This window comes from Haliotis rufescens, unplaced genomic scaffold, assembly GCF_023055435.1.
Source record: "Haliotis rufescens isolate VD_foot unplaced genomic scaffold, xgHalRufe1.0.p SCAF_14, whole genome shotgun sequence".
In the NCBI taxonomy this organism is placed as follows: domain Eukaryota; kingdom Metazoa; phylum Mollusca; class Gastropoda; order Lepetellida; family Haliotidae; genus Haliotis; species Haliotis rufescens.
Window position 1 is genome coordinate 31360469 of NW_025963824.1, and position 22524 is coordinate 31382992.

General features: G+C 39.7%; 1 protein-coding gene across 1 annotated transcript; it reads right to left on the bottom strand.

The window, feature by feature from the left end:
• Nucleotides 1-4638: 4638 nt before the first annotated feature.
• On the bottom strand, nt 4639-15476 carry LOC124143361 (C-type lectin domain family 10 member A-like). Its single transcript, XM_046512319.2, has 7 exons — nt 15418-15476; nt 15100-15163; nt 12615-12691; nt 9840-9911; nt 7859-8018; nt 6080-6238; nt 4639-4931 (listed from the first exon to the last, which is right to left on the bottom strand). Exons 2-7 carry the CDS (start codon nt 15161-15163, stop codon nt 4684-4686), a joined length of 780 nt encoding a protein of 259 aa, XP_046368275.2. The 5' UTR covers nt 15418-15476; the 3' UTR covers nt 4639-4683.
• Between the last annotated feature and the right edge of the window lie 7048 nt (nt 15477-22524).

Sequence of the window (22524 nt, forward strand, 5' to 3'; positions counted from 1 at the left end):
GACATGCAGGCTTAATATGACAGTCTGTTCTTTAACTCCCATACAGAAGACACAACCGTTAAGATAGAAGACTTGAAATATAGGCCGTGGGCTAGGTATGACCCACGATCCCCCCCCCCCCCCCCCCCCCACACACACACACACACACACACACAAACACATTCAAACCCAACTAATATTTGTTAAAGCCCTTAAACATACTAAACATGATTTTGAATGTTAACAAGAAAAAAGTTGGGACGAACTTGTTGTTATACCCTTTCAAAGTATGGTACCCCATATCGCGCTTTCGCCCGGTTTTGCCGTATATCACTCGGGGGTATGATTACGTTTTGGGTTGTCATCTCACTAGTGATCGACTGATCTTCAAGTGTGATATACCACTGGAAGCCATATAGAAGTACCTCTCCAATGAGGTATCAATAATTGGTATTGAGTGAATATGGACCAACCCATGACAAATCGAACGTCATATATTCCGACAAAACCAAATTCTTCTCGCAGAAATCTTTAATCCGGTATATGTCCTAGGTACGTGTGCCTGATTCCACTATAATCTTCTTACACATATTCCAGTACATCTCTTGAAGTACTTCTTAACATGTGATGTTACCAGGTGAAAATCTTTTGCACAATTTGGAACACATTTGCTCTTATAATATCAGCGTAGGATAACAAATATACCATTCTCGGCTTAGCTACATCGGAACAACGCTTGGATGTATGCTCACGATTTGGCTTGTCATCTTGTGTGTTATTCACTGACCTTGATGTGTTATATGCCATAGGAAACCATATATAAACACCATAATTTGATGTAGGCTGATTATTGATCTACTTGTGGACAATCATACAGAATACTTCTTGACAACTCTGATATCACTCACTTTTGTATGCATATAAGATGTTCACAGTATAATGCTCGAGTTGATTTCAGAACTTTGAATGAAATTGACCTATGTGTAACATATTCAAGATGGCAACCATAAAGCTGTGAAAAAAAAACTGATCATAATGTAAATGTTATTTATTTTAGCAAATATACAAATCCATTTCTTGGACGCAGGCTTGATATTTTGACAAATTTTGCCATTTCAAGTTGAGTTTCAGATTCTTTAGTACAGCTACTAGTTAAGGTGAATTTGCAGGGGGGCACCACCGAAGGTAAAAGACGAATTCATTTACTAACATTTAATTCATACATAACTTAGCTACTTAAGTTTCCAATTTACAGAAAATGTCCAAATGCAAATCGTCCAAATCGTATATGAATGGCTTGAAATGAACAGGGACCATGCATTCACAGAAATAAAGGATATTCCAATTACATACTTAAGATTCTCTTACAGAATAACCAAGTTAATATATGGAAATGTCCCACCTTGTAACAATGTCATCACCGTGATTATGTGTCTTTTGAGGTTGAACTGTTGTGACTGAGACCAACATCTTATACAACCGGGAACAACTCGAAGACAGCTCTGACATCTCAACCTAAACGGAAGAGTATCCCCAGTGATCCAGAGCCAGTGTGCATCATACACGTACCTGGCTTGAAGTATGGTCCACTACAACGTCTGAGCAAAGCCAAAGATCCTGATGAGAATATGGAAAGCTGACGTATGCTCGTGGGTCATACCTAGCCCACGGCCTATTTCTGCTTTGTGTCAAACGCAAAACACGGATAGGGTGATTTTGGTTTTACGAAGCTCTTAGCAACATTCGAGCAATATCACGGCGGGGAGCTCCAGAAATAATTTTCACATGTACCCATTTGGGGAATCGAACCAGGGTCTTTGGTATGACGAGCGAACGATTCAACATAAAAGCTACCCCACCGCCTACAGAACTTGAATGCAGTCTGTTATTTTCTACAAAGATGTCTAATTTGTGGTCGAGGTTGTCACCTACTGTGCCCCCTGCCCTCACATGTGTCAGGAAGTTTTGTTTTTCAGGAACTGATATTCCTCAGCAGTGTTTATAGACACAAGATCTGCCGCCTTCTTCTGACACACCTGCCTTGCCTCCTTCCACGTCACGTTGTGTTGAGCGAAATGGTAACATCTGGTGGGAGACTTCACAAAGAGACTTCACAAAGAGACTTCACAAAGAGACTTCACAAAGAGACTTCACAAAGACACCCTGAAGAACATGATCAGCCATAATCGCGTTGTTTACACATTGTTGACAACATTGATAAATCGATGGGTTTTTAATAAAGAAAATAACAATGCCTACACGTTCTACTCGATGATAAAATACATCATATATATGTGCGGTAAACGGCGTTCGTTCCATGTCCACATCCCGTTGGGGATTTGTTTGATCTGCCCGCAAAGAACATTGCTATCGGGTTAGAAGGTCTGATTGTAAAGTATTTAAGAAATAATAACTTAATGTTATCAATAGACAACGCCTTTAAGAACGTATGTACTTTGGTACCCTCTGTGGCCAAATGCCAAATACCAAATAAAGATATGTTACATTTAAACACTTTCTAAAAGTCATTGTCTTTTCATAGCTAATTAATTTAAAATGTCTGACATGATTATAAAAAAAATTAATGTTTGTACATTGTAAAGAAGTGTTTTTCGTTTTCTTATTTTAAAGTTACACAAACTGTTGCTTTATCTTGGTTGTAAATCCTTTATGTACATTATCTACATGTATGTATACCTTCAGGTTTGCCTACATCTTTTGCTTGAAATCATGACGCATTCATTCTCGTACTCTCGTATATATGTGACTATAGATGTGAGTATATTATACTCAGTGCCACCTACCTGCACTACAGATCTTTAGATTACACAAGTTCTCACTACGACACTCGTAACTACGGAAGCGTAGTAGGGCCACGGTGAAATTTGTTTTTGTCAAAGTATCTCCTACGTAGGACTTACTATCTCCTACGTAGGACTTACTATCTCCTACGTAGGACTAAGTATCTTCTACGTAGGAATTAGTATCTCCTACGTAGGACTTACTATCTTATACGTAGGACTTAGTATCTCCTACGTAGGACTTACTATCTCCTACGTAGGACTTAGTATCTCCTACGTAGGACTTAGTATTTCATACGTAGGACTTACTATCTCATACGTAGGACTTAGTATTTCATACGTAGGACTTACTATCTCATACGTGGGACTTACTATCTCATACGTAGGACTTAGTATCTCATTCGTAGGACTTAGTATCTCATACGTAGGACTTACTATCTCATACGTAGGACTTAGTATCTCATACGTGGGACTTAGTATCTCATACGTAGGACTTAGTATCTCATACGTAGGACTTAGTATCTCATACGCAGGAGATAGGAAGTCCTACGTAGGAGATAGGAAGTCCTACATAGGAGATAGTGATTCTAGGCCATACTTAGTCCTACGTAAGAGATACTTGGTCCTACGTAGGAGATAGTAAGTCCTACGTAGGAGATACTTAGACAAAAAAAAAAATCACCGTGGCCCTACTACGCTTCCGTACGTAACACCTGTGTGCATCACGAGTAGAAACCACCACCCAGGGATCTTCAGACGCCAGCCTTCTGACCAACCTTTTGCCGAGCAGTTTGAATGATGCTCAGAGGATATCTGCTCTAACTTGTTTTAGTGAAAGTCATTGAAGTGAGTTCAGTATCATGGCGTACATTATGGTTTAGATATGGGAATGCAAACGTATATGGGTTTAAAAGCGTTACCACTTATCCCTGAAACCTACCCCTGCAGATCCCACATCAGTTAGTCAATTGCGTTATTACCAAAGGGGGCGGTCGGGTAGCCTAGTGGTTTAAGCGTTCGATCGTCACGCCGAAGACCCGGGTTCGATTCCCGACATGGGTACAATGTGTGAAGCCCATTTCTGGTGTCCCCCGCCGTGATATTGCTGGAATATTGCTAAAAGCGGCTCACTATTACCAAAGATGCTGTCGTTTATTTTCTCATCATGTCAATGGAGATAAATGAACTGTGTTCTACATTTTGACCAGACAGAACAATAAAGCTGTGGATCATAAATAATTTTATTTTTTTATTTTTTTTGGAAGACTGCGCACAGAGCTTCATTAAAAAATCCCAAGAATATTAAGGATCCCAGAGTTTTTTTGTTTAGTATAGATTTGATATATGTAAATTTAATTCGCCAGCATGCGACTCGTGAAGATCCGGGGTAGAATAGGTCTTCAGCAACCCATGCACGCTGATTTGGTTGCTGCATGTGATCGTATCCCAATTGCTTGGAACGATGCTCATGATGTCAATCACTGGATTATGTGTTCCAGACTTATTTGCAGATCGTCGTCATATAGCTGGAATATTTCTGAGTGCGGCGTTAAAAAACAAACAAACAAATGTTTTGGCAGATAACCGAGACTGATTATTTTCTGATGTTTACTTTGAATTGATCCATTTCCTTTGGAGGTTTTGAGGTTCGTGGGGAATATCTAGTGTCTCATATTTGTTTGTTTGATGTTTAACGCCGCGCTCAGCAATATTCCAGCGATATGGCGGCTTGGATAGTTTTCTTGACCTTATCTTATGTCCTTCGAAATAAGGTAAGGCAATAAATCTAAGGAAATATTGAGAAATCTAAACATAACAATGCAAAATATATGTATACGACACCGAGTCACTGCAATAACAAAAAAACAACGTTTTTTGCTGAAATGTTATATATATTGACAAATCAGACTAGAGAATGGTCCTTTTCACATATAAACGATTTGTAGCTTGTTTCGACAGATTCAAACAAGGTGAACTTCTCTGGCTTGACAGTGTAAATTGTCAAACGGTAGTCTGTTGCGTTGGGGGCATGCTTGGGGTACCCTGGATACCACTCAAAGTAGTTGGCTACAGTCCCGTCCACCCACTGCCACACGTTGGTTCTTGGCTGGTAGAATCCTCCGGTCCAGTACAGGGATGGTGCTTTTGCCGCTGAAGGAGATGACATGAGGTGAAATGGGGTTTAACGTCGCGTCCAAGATTGTATATAGCGACGTGCTTGTACGTGTGTGTGGCTGCTTGTACTAGTCCGGACTGATGCCGATTTATAGTGTAAGCCCACTGAGATACCATGCCGCAGTTTAACATGAATACCCCACTCAGACACAGTATACTGACTCCGAGCCGACCAGTCCTTGTTTAAGCCCCTTTAATGCCGAGCAACAGACAGGGTAACAACAAGTACCATCTTTTAAAATATTTTAAGACGCGGCCGGGGATCGAACCCCGGATCTTCCGCTCTCCGGGCGGACGCTCTACTACTAGACCACGGAGGCGGTCGCAGCTGAAGGACAAAGTAACAAGGTCAACAGTGACACAAATATCAATCAAATTAAGTTCCAGAACAATTCTTTTCCAATAAATTTAAAATGTCAATGCTGGAGAATAACCAGTCTTGAAAGAGATTTGGCAAGGGCAAAATAGATGAGAAGTGTGTTTGAATGGACCACTGAAATCACTGATAACACAAGGTGTTAGCGAAAAGAATTCCTATATGAAGATAATACTGAATAAAATAATGCACTTGTTCTTACAGATAGTCATACTGGGTGTTTAAATTATTCGTTTGAACATTTTATTATGAAGTCCAAATATTTCGAAATCCAGGTACAGCAGTGTCAACTTGCTCGTATTGCAACATGATCAAAATATTGCTGCAGATGCGATGTCAGTTTGTATTTCACTCACTAATTTTGACGTTCTGAAATCAGGAGGGAAACACTTATAACTTCGATGTTTTGTATAAAATGACCAACAAAATGCAGGCTAAACATGCTAGTCTATTCTTTTACTCGCATATATAGGAGACGACCATGCCGATTGAAGACTTACTGCCTGTCAAACACAAACCACACAGAAGTAACCACAACAAGGTTTACAAGGATGCCTAGTTTCTATTTGTGACACAGGTTGTTTTGAAATGTACTTGGGTTACGTCACCACAAGGATCCCAAGATACGCATGGATCCTATCAGATAAACGGAGCATAATGAGCTAATACCCCCCCCCCCCCCCTTTCCCCCAACCCCCACATACACACACACCCTATCCCCTGCAATATATAAGGAATGTTTACTTACGAGTGTTATTTCGCAGGAACTGATATTCCTCCGCAGTGTTTATAGACACAAGATCTGCCGCCTTCTTCTGACACTCCTGCCTTGCCTCGTGCCACGTCACGTTGTGTCGAGAGAAATGGTAACATCTGGTGGGAGAATTCACAAAGCCATGCGGACACCCTGAAGAACACGAGGAACCATCACCACACTGTTTACATTTTTGGGACAACATTTGCTGAATCAATGAATTTTTATAAAATAATACTAAAACCCTTCCTGTACATTCGGCTGTCAAGGTGCGCTTCAGGACCACCTCCTGTGAATTTTTTTTCAGAAGGCATTGGTTCCGGATCAGTTAAAACAACTAGTAATGGAATGATGAACCTATTCTGTATATGACTTCATGGTATGATAATACACAATGCCTTTAAAGACCGTGAACGGTGGAATTAGTTTCCCTGGGAAACCAACTGGCAGGCACACTGCCCCTGTCAGGACTTTCATCTGATAAGGTCTCTTACCATGTTGACTGTCCAACAAATGACCATGCTGATACTCTGATATGTACCAGATGTTCAACAGTCAAAACACAAATGTTCAGGATGTCTAATCAGGTCAACTAGGCAAAGTATACACACAGGTTTATTTGGCTATTATCTGCTGATACAACAACAACAATAATAATAATAATAATAATATGGATAATATGGATAATAATAATAATAATAATAATAATAATAATGACGTGGTCATATGAAACATATGTAATATGTGGGATTACACTTTCTTAGTACTGTACAAAGTTTAGAACGTTTCTGGATTGGATAGCATAAGGGATTCGAACTAACACTCTAACAAACCCCACACAAATGACAGACACCGAGGTTTCCGTAAATTTGAAGTTCGACAGCTAATAGTCTACATCACTTATTTGGTGTATCCCTCTCTTCCCCTCCTATCCCAAATATCACATATGTTACATGTGACCACACACTGAAAGCACCCGTGACGACCCGCCTTAGGATAGAATCTTCAGCAAATCCATGCATGCCGTGAGAGGCGACTAACGGGATCGGGTGGTCAGACTAGCTGACTTGGTTGATGCATGTCATCGAATCCCAATTGCGTGGATCGATGCTCATGATGTCAATCACTCAATTGTCTGATCCAGACTCGATTATTTACAGACCGCCGTCATAGAGCTGGAATATTGCTGGAATAATGAGTCCGGCGTCAAGCAATAAATAAACAAAGAAACAAACAAAACTTTCTGAAAGGCATTGTCTAGTCATAGTTTATTACACCCATTGGCATCATTGAGTGATTATAAAAATATATGTATTTACAGGTGGGAGAATGTTCACGGCTTACCTGTGTTGAAGTCATTTTTATTGTTAGTTTGTCTTTGTTGTAAGTTCCATATCTACGTTGTCTGTGTATACTCATTAACGCCCACGGGGGCACGGGTGGCCCAGCCGTCTAAGGAACCGCAATTCGCTGTGCAGAGTTGCGTTCCTTGGGCACGCCAGAAACCTATGATTGTGGGTTCGAATCCCGGTTCGCCCCGATTATGTTTCTAGGTTTGTCAGCACCATACTCGTGCTCGTGGGCTTCACCGAAGTGGTAAACGTCTAAGACCTGCATCACTTCGGGCTTTCCTCCCACATTAAGCTGACACGCCGTGATATAACTGGAATACTGTTAAAAGCGGCGTTAAGCACAGCTCACTCACTTTTTAAGTCACATTCTTTCTTGTACTATCGTATGTGTGTGACTGATATAATACTCAGCGTCACCTACTTGCATCACAGACGTTCACGTTGCACAAGTCCTGGCCACAGCAGTGGTAACATCTGTGTGCATCACGGGTAGAAGCTGCCACGGAGGGGACTTCAGACTCCATACTTCTGGCCAACCTTTTGCCGAGCAGCGTTTGTGCGTTTTTCAAAATACTGCAGATCTATAAAATGAAACATGCATATTAATTACTGTCATCATTTTGCCAACCATCATCGAGCTAAATATGAGCCAAAGAAAAAAATCCATGTCAGATATACTTGTTTGAACACAGTTTTATGTTTCGTCTAAAGGATCAATGAAAAGACAAACTAATGTCATCTCGCTCTGGAGTACGGAAGCCTTTTAGGGCCTTTTATTTTTTCGATACTATCTTGATATTTCAAGATCCTAAGTTGAAATTTCAAGAAACTAAGTTGAAACTTCAAGATATTAAGTTGAAATTTCAAGATACTAATTTGAAATTTCAAGATAATAAGTTGAAATTTCAAGATAGTATCTTGTATTCCAAGAAAGTATCTTGAAATTTCAAGTTAATATCTTGAAATTTCAACTTCTTGAAATAGAAGTATAGTATCTATATAACACATAACCAAGATGAACTAAATACCCGTGTGATACGAGGAGTTTATTGTATTTCAGTCTACCCCGGAATAACAATATAAGTGGTTGGGACAATGTTTTGATATTATCTTTGTTTCTCCATGTAATCTATTAAGCAAATTGTGTTAGAACATATAACACATAACCAAGATGAACTAAATACCCGTGTGATACGAGGAGTTTATTGTATTTCAGTCTACCCCGGAATAACAATATAAGTGGTTGGGACAATGTTTTGATATTACCTGTGTTTCTCCATGTAATCTATTAAGCAAATTGTGTTAGAACATATAACACATAATCAAGTTGAACTAAAAACCTGTGTGATACGAGGAGTTTATTGTATACCAGTCTACCCCGGAATAACAATATAAGTGGTTGGGACAATGTTTTGATATTACCTTTGTTTCTCCATGTAATCTATTAAGCAAATTGTGTTAGAACATATAACACATAACCAAGATGAACTAAATACCCGTGTGATACGAGGAGTTTATTGTATTTCAGTCTACCCCGGAATAACAATATAAGTGGTTGGGACAATGTTTTGATATTATCTGTGTTTCTCCATGTAATCTATTAAGCAAATTGTGTTAGAACATATAACACATAACCAAGATGAACTAAAAACCCGTGTGATACGAGGAGTTTATTGTATTTCAGTCTACCCCAGAATAACAATATAAGTGATTGGGACAATGTTTTGATATTACCTGTGTTTCTCCATGTAATCTATTAAGCAAATTGTGTTAGAACATATAACACATAACCAAGATGAACTAAATACCCGTGTGATACGAGGAGTTGATTGTATTTCAGTCTACCCCGGAATAACAATATAAGTGGTTGGGACAATGTTTTGATATTACGTGTGTTTCTCCATGTAATCTATTAAGCAAATTTTGTTAGAACATATAACACATAACCAAGATGAACTAAATACCCGTGTGATACGAGGAGTTTATTGTATTTCATTCTACCCCGGACTAACAATATAAGTGGTTGGGACAATGTTTTGATATTATCTGTGTTTCTCCATGTAATCTATTAAGCAAATTGTGTTAGAACATATAACACATAACCAAGATGAACTAAATACCCGTGTGATACGAGGAGTTTATTGTATTTCAGTCTACCCCGGAATAACAATATAAGTGATTGGGACAATGTTTTGATATTACCTGTGTTTCTCCATGTAATCTATTAAGCAAATTGTGTTAGAACATATAACACATAACCAAGATGAACTAAAAACCCGTGTGATACGAGGAGTTTATTGTATTTCAGTCTAAAGAGGAATACCACACAAACACCATGAAAGGTATTTCGTTTTAGAGTATGAGACATGGTATTCGGCAACGAGAATATTTGGTGTACTTACCCTTGGACTCTCACAGCCCAGGTGATATGCTCGCTTCCCGTTATGGTCGGTGAATTCCCTGGTGTAACACATCTGTTAGAAACATACGGAACCTGGTGTGACAGTGGTTGGACAGTACATTGCCTGATGTAAATGTCATGGTATCCTGGCGTACGGTACGCATGTACAATTTGTGCTGTTTGTTTGATTATATTCCTTTGTCAGGCTCGCTGACTTGGTTGATGCATGTATCCCAACTCGTGGATCGATGTTCATGATGTCATCACTGGATAATCTGGTCCAGACTCGATTATTTACAGACCGCCGTCATGTAGCTGGAATAATGCTGAGTGCGCGTTAAACAACAAACAAACAAACACGTTCCTTTATTCATTTAGAGTATTTATTTGGAGTATTTATTTTGTAAAGATACATAGAATTTTTATATGGAGTATTTATTTCATAGTAAAATTATAATACTGATCTAAGTTCATAAATGTTGCAAGATGACGTCATGCTCATAGATTAATTACGGCAAGTGTAGAAGTATATATGTAAATCACCCAATGTGTAAAATGACCGAAATTTTACTTCGGCAATATATAAAACACCAAAATATTTTCTTCATTTTAAAACCAAATTCCATCAGATTGACTCAAAGTTGTTAAGAAGTTCAATAAGGCTTAAAACACCCACACCGCTGTCATACAGCTGGAATATTGCTGAGTGCGGCATTAAACAACTAACAAACAAACAATCAATAAAACACCTCCATAGACTAATTATGCTGGGATAGGAGCCAACAAATCTATACATTGACTTTCGTTTTCTTTTAATCCTATCAATTTCAGGCTCATAACTGTTCTTGATGTTTAAACAACATACACGGGAAAAAAAGAAGTGATTTATATTTGTGCATCTGTTTCAGGAAGTTGTTTTAAGAAGTAACGATAGAGGAATAACGTATCTCAAGTAGCTGCTTTTGAAAGGAGGTGTTTCATAATGCCTCCATGGCATATATTGTTGGCCTTTATCAACAGTGTACTTATTACTGGACTTAGCTTATCTGTGATTCATTGACAGGTACTCTGGTAGTAAAGGTCATAGTAGCTCTTCCAGGGGACATTCTTATCAATGTGGGAAATATACCATACATAGTGATTTTGCAGATGTGTGTCACAATGGTACCATGACTAAAATGTTAGGTTAAGTATTAAATTATCAGGTCCGTTTTAATTCTTTTTTCTTTCAATGTGTTATCGCTCCTCTTTGAGGTGATTTCACCCAGTATATCAGATCTATATTTCTTTGATAATGTCACACACTCATATTTCGATTTTTACACACATTAACTTGTTGTTTTACAATATATTCTACTGGCTAGGCGGTTGTTTTGTCCAGAAGTCTTTTGAGTGTTGTTCAATGAGTCATGTTCAAGCCCTTCTGAGTTGAGCAACTGCTCTGTACAGCCAATAGAGTGTCACAAAATCATACTAACAGGTGATACAAATGTCCTTTAATCATTCCGAGTGGTATGGTCCTTCGCTTAAAATCGATGTCATAAGGCAAATATTGTTAATATCCTAAATATATATATATATATATATATATATATATATATAAATAAATAAATATAATAAATAAATATATATTTAAAACTGTGTTCAATCTTACTCCACTTATTTAATTATTACTATATATATATATATATATATATATATGTGTGTGTGTGTGTGTGTATATATATATATATATATATATGTATATATATATATACAGATTTTGGATACACTTTCCTTATATCATTTGTTGCAAAATGATATAAGGAAAGTGTATCCAAAATCTGTATTTATGCTCTACTTTGTATTGAACACTCTCTTCTGTAATTGGATAATACTTGTGTGTATATATATATATATAAATGAGGTAAATGTTCACTCGGTGTACATGTAATATATTATAAAAGTACTATGAAAGCGAAAGTACTATGTCTGAAACTGATATAAAGAAGGTGATGGACTAACGTGGACTTTATTATTTTATTTTATGTATATATCATTCAAGTACACATTAAAGCAGAATACGTCCTGACGCCACAGCGCTAAGGTACGTGACAATTCAGTTCCTGTGTTATTTTTACCTTTAATACCACTGCCAATAAGACATACAAACTTATAGTGATAAGTGTCCATTATATCCATGTTATATCTTATCCATTGGTATCTAAGCATTGGTACACGACTGTGGTGTTATGGTAGTATGGTTGTTTGTTCTTTTCTTTAACGCCGCACTCAGCAATATTCCAGGGATACGACGGTTGTCATTATGAAGGTAAATGCTACTTCTTTATAGCAGGACTAACACATGTAGACATATTTCATATTTGCTTTTAATAACAGCATACATTTTAACGTTTTGGTACACGAAAAAAGTACCATGAATTTTCAATATTTATGAACACAGAGCTAAAGGTTTAATTGTTCTTTTGAAAGATGAGGTGTTTAATTCACTGAAATGCCTATCTCATCTTTTTTAATAACAACATACATGTTAATGTTTTGGTACACGAAACACGTACCTAGAATTATCAATATTTATGAAAATAGAGGTAAAGTGTTAATTGTTTCATTTGAACGATGGGGTGTTTAAATCACTAAAACGCAGATATGGTAAAAGTTAGTAACACGAAACAAGTACCATGCCAATGAATCATAAATATTTAAGAATATACAGATAGGCATGATTGCAGAAATTATCGTTTGAACGGTGTGGTATTTAATTCACTAAAGTGCTTACCTCATCTTTTCCGCAGGTTACAAATTGTTGGCAGTCTTCAGGAGATGCGACGTCAAAGCAGTTATGGCACACTAGATCTGAGGATTTATGCAAAACATGAGAGACTTGTGGACATTTTTTCCCAACATGCTATCACTGATTACCGTCAGTTATCACCTGTAATTATATATTGGATATGCCTATCAAAGGTGATGTGATGTGAGGTGAGGTTAGGTGAAATTGGGTTTAACGTCGCGTCCAATATTATTGCGCTTATATATCGACGTGCATGCATGTGTATGTGTGTGTGTTGCTGCTTGTACTAGTCCGGACTGATGCCGATTTATAGTGCTAGCACACTGAGATATCATGCCGCAGTTTAACATGGATACCCCACTCAGACACAGTATACTGACTCCGAGCCGACCAGTCCTTGTTTTAGCCCTTTAATGCCGAGCGCCAGACAGGGTAACTAGTGCCATCTTTTAACGTCTTTTGGTATGACGCGGCCGGGGAACCCCGGACCTTCCGCTCTCCGGGCGGACGTTCTACCACTAGACCACGGAGGCGGTTATCAAAGAATTTATATTGGATATGTTCAGTATATCGATCACTGCGATTCCGGGCAGGAGTTATGTCCCCAGCAACATATGCTTGTCGGTATAGTTGGGCAAATGGACAAGGAAGACAAGGCTTGGGGACTTGGTTGATTGCACGTCAGCGTTTCCCAACTGAGTGAAAGGTTATCGTCCACTAGTTACACGTCCCATTTGTCACATCCCTCTATATTCCCAGTTGTTACACAATCTCATTATAATCAGTAGTTCTCGCTATCGCTAAACAATGATCTGAGGACATCCAATTGCGGGTCACGTCAGAACGACCTTTCATCAGACCAATCAAAGCGTCGCTTACCAGATTATGAAAGTGACAGTCGGAATGTGATTTCTAATCATGCAACCTCGAAAACGTTAACACGGGGTATTCCGAACGACAGTTACGGCCCGTACGACTGATTCCGTCAAAATTATCGTCTATCTCTCGCTACCGTGGGATAAACATTTGAACGGAGGAGGCGTTGCAAAGTACGTGGGAAGCACTGCCATACAATCTGAACCATATATTAGACATTCCGGAATGTTTGTTTGTTCAGTTTCCAAACTTTTAATCGAGAACTGTGTCAACATGTTTTTCAAGCGTAGTCTGAAATGGAAGTGGCCAGGTTGAAACGAATTGCGCAAAGCTCGAGAAAGCTGCTTTCTAACTGGCCGATGTCGACTTCTTGTTAGTCATTTCAGTGGTCAGTCAAAGTTCGCGAAAGGTCGTTCTGACGTGACCCGTAATGGGTTGTCCTCAGATCTTTTTTTAGCGGCAGCGAGAACCTATATCTGATTTTAATGAGATTGAGTTTTTACACAGCCTGGGCGGAGGCCAGGAGGGGATTACTTAAGTCAGGCAGGCTTCTAAGCAGGCTTGGGGTAAACAAAAACTATTCAGAAACATTCAGTTCTGTTAATTAATCAGTGTTATTATCAGTGCTAACAATTTTTTATATATATTAATAACATGATATGTCTTTGTGTGCATATGGGGGCACGGGTGGCCCAGTCGTCTTCGGCGCCGCGATTCGCTGTGCAGAGTAGCGTCCCTTAGGCACGCCAGAAACCTATGATTTTGGTTTCGAATTCCGGTTCGCCCCGATTATGTTTCTAGGTTTGCCTGCACCATACCCGTGCTCGTGGATTTCACCGAAGTGGTAAACGTCTGAGACCTGCATCACTTCGGGCTTTCCTCCCACATTAAGCTGACACGCCGTGATATAACTGGAATACTGTTAAAAGCGGCGTTAAATCCAACTCGCTCACTCACTCTGTGTGTGCATATATTTCTTCTACTTTTCTTGAATCACTCCATTCCCATACTTTGGAAACATGGGGTGACCAGTAAGTCCCTTCAGCCATGGACCGCCTCCGTGGTCTAGTGGTAGAGCGTTCGCCCTGAGAGCGGAAGGTCCGTGGTTCGATCCCCGGCCGCGTTATACCAAAAGACGTTAAAAGATGGTACTTGTTGTTACCCTGTCTGGCGCTCGGCATTAAAGGTCTAAAACAAGGACGGGTCGGCACGGAGTCAGTATACTGTGTCTGAGTGGGGTATTCATGTTGATCTGCGGCATGGTATCTCAGTGAGCTAGCACTATAAATCGGCATCAGTCCGGACTAGTACAAGCAGCCACACACACACGTGCATACACGTCGTGCAATAATCTTGGACGCGACGTTAAACCCAATTTCACCTCACCTCACCTTCAGCCATGACCCATGTTTTCAGGTGTGACAAATTGGACGTGTAACTATATTGGAGGATACCGAGTGAATCAGGGACCTTGTTGTCATTTAATTCATTGTCTTGTGCAAAATAGATTATGTACATACCGCCATCGTATAGCTGTAATATTACTGAGTGCGGCGTTGAACAACAAACATCAAACAAACACCATTCAACTTACCTTTTGCTTCTGTGTTTGAAGTTACCCCCAGCAGAATCACACATAACGCTACCAGTGGTTTCATCTTAATGAGAAGGACAATCAGTTATCAAAATGTAATTCAATAACGGCTAAAGGCTAAAGCCATTATTTTGTGGTTCGTACATGGACAGAATCACAAATAAAGCAAGAATCCGTTTCATGAAAACATAAAGCGTGATAAAAAAAATCTGTTATAAAAAAAAATCAAAAACGAAAATTCGGACGAAGGGCACAGAAATACAACTGCTCAACAAAAGTGTTTCACACATACTGCTTAGGCTTAAAATACACCCTTACCGTGAGGCTGTTGTCACGAATTTGTCACCCACAAGTGTGTCAGCATAAAAACTAGGGCTAACCAGGTCTTATCTTCATATATCAGGTCCCTGTTCAGATAGCCAGAGACACATATATACTCAAGGGAAAAAGTAGCCGTGCCTCGTGTGAAGATTTTGTGTCGAGATACTTTTTCCAGCTGCAGCTAGAAAACCAGATATTTTGAGTACAGTAAAATACGGTTATAACGAACTCAAAGGGACTACCAATTTTAGTTCGTTATAACCGTAGTTCGTTATAAGTACATATACAGCATGTCTACAGCAGGTAGTCGGGACCAAAAAGAAAGTTCGTTATATCCGACAGTTCGTTATAAGCGTGTTCGTTATAACCGTAGTTTACTGTATAGGATAAAACACGTCCGAGGGTTGTTATGATATTTAAAACCCGCATCCCGAGGGATTTTCTGAGCGAAAGGGTTTTAAATATCATAATAACCCAAGGGGAAGTATTTTGTCCGAAAAAAGAAACTTTACACAACATTTATCAACATTTTTATGTTTCGAACATACGTTCCATGAACATTAGGAAACGGGCGTAAAATATCTGTTGCTTGCATACGGATCTTGAAAAGGACATTCTAAAAAGCAGTGCGATTCAACAACGCCTCTCTAACCTAGTGGTACACTCACTGGGCAACAGATACGAAGGCACAGCTCCAGATAAGCTGCGTATCTGCGTAAAATACGCATCAGAAATGCAGAGATACGCAGTAAAATAAAATCCAAGCGTATCAAATACGCAACGAACATTACAGATACGCTACAAAAATAAAACTTGTGCGTATCATCAAAATATTGGGAAGTAACCCTGCGTATTCGATAAGCAAATCAGCAACTTATTTTGAAATTATAAACAGGCATTCCGTCAACCTTGCCAAACTCCACGATGACACTTACATCATGATCATTTGCCATCACACTTTCTTGTGGAAGTATCGTGGTATTTTTGAGTCCTATAAAGCTCGCGAACCAACACGACACTAGTTTGCAGGGACCAGATGAATAGTGTTTTTAAATATTTAACTTAAATACCCATATGTGTAAAAACTAGTGGGTAACAGAAATTTGAATACCCAGATAGAATTACTGATACCCAATGATTTTAAAATGCATGGGTAAAATACCCACAACACCAAAAGCTTATCTGGAGCTCTGCGAAGGTTGAGCGTTCGATCCTCGGGAATATAAAGAAAATATTTGTCATTTGATTTTACATTTCATTACATGTTACAATCTGAACGGAAGTTATATTTAAAAAAATACCCAGGACATAATATAAAATACCAGGGATGTTATAACACATTATATAGCAAATATGACTTGAATATCCTATAAAATCCCAGGGACATCACAACGTCCCTGTTTATGAGATTTAACCCGACTGGAGAACAATACTAGGATGACGTCACCGGAGGTTTATGATTTAATTTAACTAATTTAACTGAATTTGTTTTAAGGAAAACAGCTTGGAGCAAAGTGATTTTTGTGGCGTCAATTTCTTTGTTTCAACAGTCTGAAGCGTAATTATCTTTGTCAAGAAGTTTCGGGGACAATTTATATTTTTATGACATTTTTATGTAGATCATAATTCTAACATTGAATGACCTGAGCCTAAAAACACGTTGCAGATTAGGCGTATAATATCACTAGGGGGAAACAATGACGCCAACGTGTCTGTCACGTGATAGGGTGTGGGGTCAAAGAGTGCCTTGGTATGGTATTAATTATTGTCAGTCCGTGAAATGATTAAACGAACCTTCAGTTAGCTGTGCTTACGTATTTCTTACCAACCGTACACGTATCAGTGAGACATCGTCAGCGACAAGGAGGCAACGTTATATTCTCGAGAAGGAATGAGTGAGTGAGTGAGTTGGGTTTAACGCCACTTTTAACAGTATTCTAGTTATATACGGCGTGTCAGCTTAATGTGGGAGGAAAGCCCGAAGTGATGCAGGTCTCAGACGTTTACCACTTTGGTGAAACCCACGAAAAGGGGTATGGTGCTGACAAACCTAGAAACATAATCGGGGCGAACCGGGATTCGAACCCACAATCATAGGTTTCTGTTATGGCCAGGGGACGCAACTCTGCACAGCGAATAGCGGCGCCTTAGACGATTGGGCCCCCCGTAACACTCGCGTATGAGGGAAAGGTGACGTGCATCATTCATACTTATGACGGTGTTCACTTTTTATTTGATAATGAATATAACACAGACATTGACAAGTGAAAAAATAACTCAATACGCCACCCTCTTCACGTCATACTCTCCCCAATCTCATTTAAATCAGATCTTTGTTCTCGCTATCGCTAAACAAAAATCTGAGGACATTCCATTAGGGGTCACGTCAGAACCACCTTTCATCCGACCAATCAGGGCGTCGCTTTCCAGATCATGAAAGTGACAGTCGGAATGTGATTTCTAATCAGGCAATCTCGAAAACTTCAACACAGGGAACAATAGTTACGGGCTTAACGACTGAATCCATACAATCTAGACCATCTATTAGCCATTCCAGAATGTCGTTTTGTTCAGTTTTCAAATTTTTAATAGAGAATCTGTCAAATTATGTTTCGAAGCGTAGTCGCCAATTTGAAATTAATGCCGTAAAGCATAAAATCTGCCTTCTGATTGGCTAATTATCGACTCCTTGTCAGTCATTCCATTGGTCGATCAAAGTTCGCACAAGGTCGGCCTGACGTGACCCGTAATGGGGTGTTCTCAGAGCTTTGTTTAGTGGATGCGATCGTCCGGCCATTGCCCAGATCGATGCTCATGATGTCAATCACTAGATTGTCAGGTCCCGACACGAATATTTACAGACCGCCGTCATATGGCTGGAATAATACCGAGTGGGACGTTAAACAACAAACAAAGAAAACAAATTTAAACGTCTCATATTGTGTCAGGAATGTCGACCTGTCAGCGCAACGAGGTCATGAGATAGTGACAGGGACTCAGATGCCGCTGAAGATTATCTTACCCCAATACAGGTTATATTCCACAAATAGAAAGATAAGGTACATGTATATGTGGCCCTCATTAATCGAATATGAGTGTTCTATGACTGGCACCAGACGGCTGGAAGTTGTTCCTATTCGGTGGGAGGTTATGCGTCTCTTGTATGGTGGTTTAAAAATAACTGTGGATTTAAAGAAATTACGCAATGTTGAAATTATAACGGTTCGCAAGAGAATGCAAGTTCTACTGTGTAGTTTGAGGTCTCTTTATCTGATACCTCTCATTCTACGAAGAAGGCGTCATAATGGGCTACTGGTAACATCCCATCGGGGATTAAAGACCGATTCTCAACAGATAGAACCACTGTGAGTTCTGGCCCCGATTTCTCGAAACAAACTTAAGTTTAAAAAATGACTTAAGTCTGATTTTTTCCTCAAATTTGAGAAAACTCAGCACAATGCATTTCTCGAACCAAACTGAGTTCGATTTTGAACTCAAGCTGAGTTTACAATTTGAGTTAGGTAGGAGGAATCTTAAGTTTCTTTGTCGGTCATAAAATGGCGCTGTTGAATAGGCTTAGACGCCGTAGGCAGAAACAAAAATCAACATTGTTACGGAGATTAGTCGATAGACAAAATCGAGTTCATGGAACCCGAGGAGTTCTTTATGAGGTTCCGTTTCCGTGCGGAGAGCATTTTATTTATTGTTTCCCTTGTTTGTGAGAACCTTGAACAGTGCTCCAACCGAAGCAGCCCATTACCTATTCTATTGGTGCTATGGGCAAATGCCAACATGTAGAAAATGGATGTAGCCTAGCACCAAGCGATACTTTAACCAAACGACGGCGGCCTGAAAACAGCCAGGTTTGGGCCAGACAATCAAGTGATAACCTTGTTTGCATTTTACACTCAAAACTATAAAAGACAACAAGCCCCGTTGGTTGAATGTATGTTTACAACTTTGATCACACCAGATGACTTTGGCGTGAGATCTGTTATCACAGTGGCCTGAGTGTACCTGTGTTTCCAGTTGTCTGATGCATGTCATCGATCCCAATTGCGTGGAGCGATGCTCATGATATTAATCACTGGATTGTCTGGTCCAGAATCGATTACTTACAAACCGCCGTCATATAGCTGGAATATGGCTGAGTGCAGCGTTAAACACCAAACAAACAAACAATCCCGAATAGCGGTTCACCCGGATTATGTTTCCTGATTTATCAGCACCATACCCGTGCTCGTGGCTTTCGTCAAAGAGAACACGTCTTTGATCTGCATCACTTCTGGCTTTCCTCCCACATTAAGATGACACGCTTAAATACTCCTCACTATTTGAGAGAGGTCAAGGTCGACTTTAATGCCCCAAAGAACTTAAATATTACAAACGAAAAGGACGACAGACAACTTTTTGCTTTTGTATGTTAAATGTTTTAACTGATACAGCAAACAGCAGACAACCAATAATTTGCAATAAAAAGGGTTTTTCTATTACGAGTATTTATTTGTACATATACTCTACGTTGAGAACGACGAACATCTGCTACCTCGGGCCTGGTAACGTTGGGTAATTGTTGAGTTATAAGTAACTGATAGGGATTTAACTGTATACATAAAATTATGTAATCGAAAAAAGAAAATGCTTTTTAGAAGACCCTGGATTTCAGACGAAGAAATGGAGTGACAGTGCCTTTTTGGAACTCAAAAAGTTCTTGCTCACGGCGTGACATCATGGCTGCCCTGGCACTGAAGCCACTTTTTGACACAACTAGCACACGACAGCGACTGAGAACAGTCTGGTCTAGCAGTGCCAACTCAAAGCCCCAAATTGCATTGGGCTTATTTCTCTGTCTGTCAATATGCATTATCATCCCGCCAGTGTCAATTTCCTTGGCGCCGAAATATTTCCTGGCACTAAGCCGCACGTCCATGGAGTCACCAGCAATGAAAACACGACTCGCATTTTTGAATTTAGATAGAAATGTCCATAGGTATTTGACAGTGGACAAGGAATTGATTTGAGCGCCATCATTAGGAATGGTTGGATTTCTCCTCATTCGTACATGGGCGCAAACTAACTCATCTGTTTTCGGTATTTTACTCATAAACTTGTTTATGCGTTCTTCAAAATGAAGTGATGGCTTCATGAGAAGGTGCCAAATTGTGTGAAACACTTTACCGCAGTTGGGGTTCCTAAACGGCTCTGGAACAAGATGACCATATTGTGGGCTCTTTTGAATTACTGTGATCGCATCAAAATTTGTTTTTAAGAAGATGACATCACAAGGGTGATTGATGTTAAAGTCATGGTTAACCTCGTTAGGATCAAATCTGTTATTCCAGTCAAGCACTTCCCAACTCAAACCCAGAAGTTCGCTTTCTCTCACATACCAGTTGATGATATTGGGGATGTAGAAAAGCTTGACATCACATGGCGTGGTCACGTTGACGCCGAACCGTCGCCCTGTTACATTGGCCAGAAGATATGTAGCAACTATGCCTCGTTGCCTGTCTGCCCAACCTCCACACCGTCCTGCTCTTTCACAAAGGTAGATGAGGAAACGTGTTCTAGGAGGCTGGTCAGTGTACCCAATAGTTGTATTCTTCTGGGATTCTGCAACTTTAAAACTCTTTACAAATGAATCTTGACTTTCATAGGTCACAGGTTTGCCATTGGCAACGTGTCTTGTTTCTTGAGCTAACACGTCATCCCTCGTGCTCACAACTTCTGCTTGTCGTGTCCCTTGAGGCCTGGTGGAAAAAATGAATACGTTGAGTGTGTTTGTTTTAACTGGAGATTCAGTTACATCACCGCGTGTCGGTTCAATGTGGGAAGTTAGACCAAAACGTTATGGAGATCTTTAGATGTGAATACAGCACCAAAGATAATAGATCAGATTCTCTAAAGGAATGGACTACTGGTCCATCCATGCTGCCGGAAGTATGAAAACTGACACTTGTGCAATCCCAGCCGACACATGACATTGTTGCAGTGTTGAAATATAGTTGATCTGAGATTGCTCAGTTGAAAATATTGAATCAGTATAGTTTTAATATTAGAAAATATATGTGTTTAGATCTAACATTGTTTCAACATTGCAAGGTAATCTAAAATTCAAAATGTGTGAAGCTCATTTCTGGTGTCCCCCGCCGTTGGTTCGTTGTTTTTATGTTTAACGCCGCACTCAGCAATATTCCAGCTATATGACGGCGGTCTGTAAATAATCGAGTCTGGATCAAACAATCCAGTGATTGATATCATGAGCATCGATCCACGCAATCGGGATCAATGACATGCATCAACCAAGTCAGCGAGCCTGACCACCCGATCCCGTTAGTCGCCTTTTACGACAAGCATAGTCGCCTTTTACGGCAAGCATGGGTTGCTGAAGACCTTTTCTACCCCGGAATCCTCAAGGGTTGTCCCCCGCCGTGATATTGCTGGAACATACTCACTCACTCACTCACTCTTTGAAATGAAAGTGTTGGTCCAAGGGAGATAATGCAGCCTGTGCTGTAAATTCCAGGTGGGAAGATACAGATTCTTCATTCCATGTGAATGACGTTAAAAGATGGTGCTTGTTGTTACCCTGTCTGGCACTCGACATTAAGGGGCTACAACAAGGACCTGTCGGCTCGGAGTCAGTACACTGTATCTGAGTGGGGTATTCCTGTTAAACTGCGGCATGGTATCTCAGTGAATTAGCACTATAAATCGGTACAAGCAGCCACACAAACACACACATGTGCATACACGTCGCTATAAGAGTGCATAATCGCGACGCGACGTAAAATCCCCATTTCACCTCACCTTACCTCACCATGTGTTCGGAACGGACATTAGATACTTGACATCGTGAGATAGAGGGATGTGCCAAAACACTAAATTGTTTTTAATTATTGTCGTGCCTCAGAATATGTAAAGAATATTGTAAAGCTATCTACCATATTGAAATAACATAAAATAAGCTAAAATATAATATATGTAACTTATGTATATGGGCATACCATGACGTATAGTTACACTAGAGAATGATATATAGTTACACACGACAATTACTCCCATATAGTACCTGTACATGTGGTCTGTTTTGAGATGTCATGA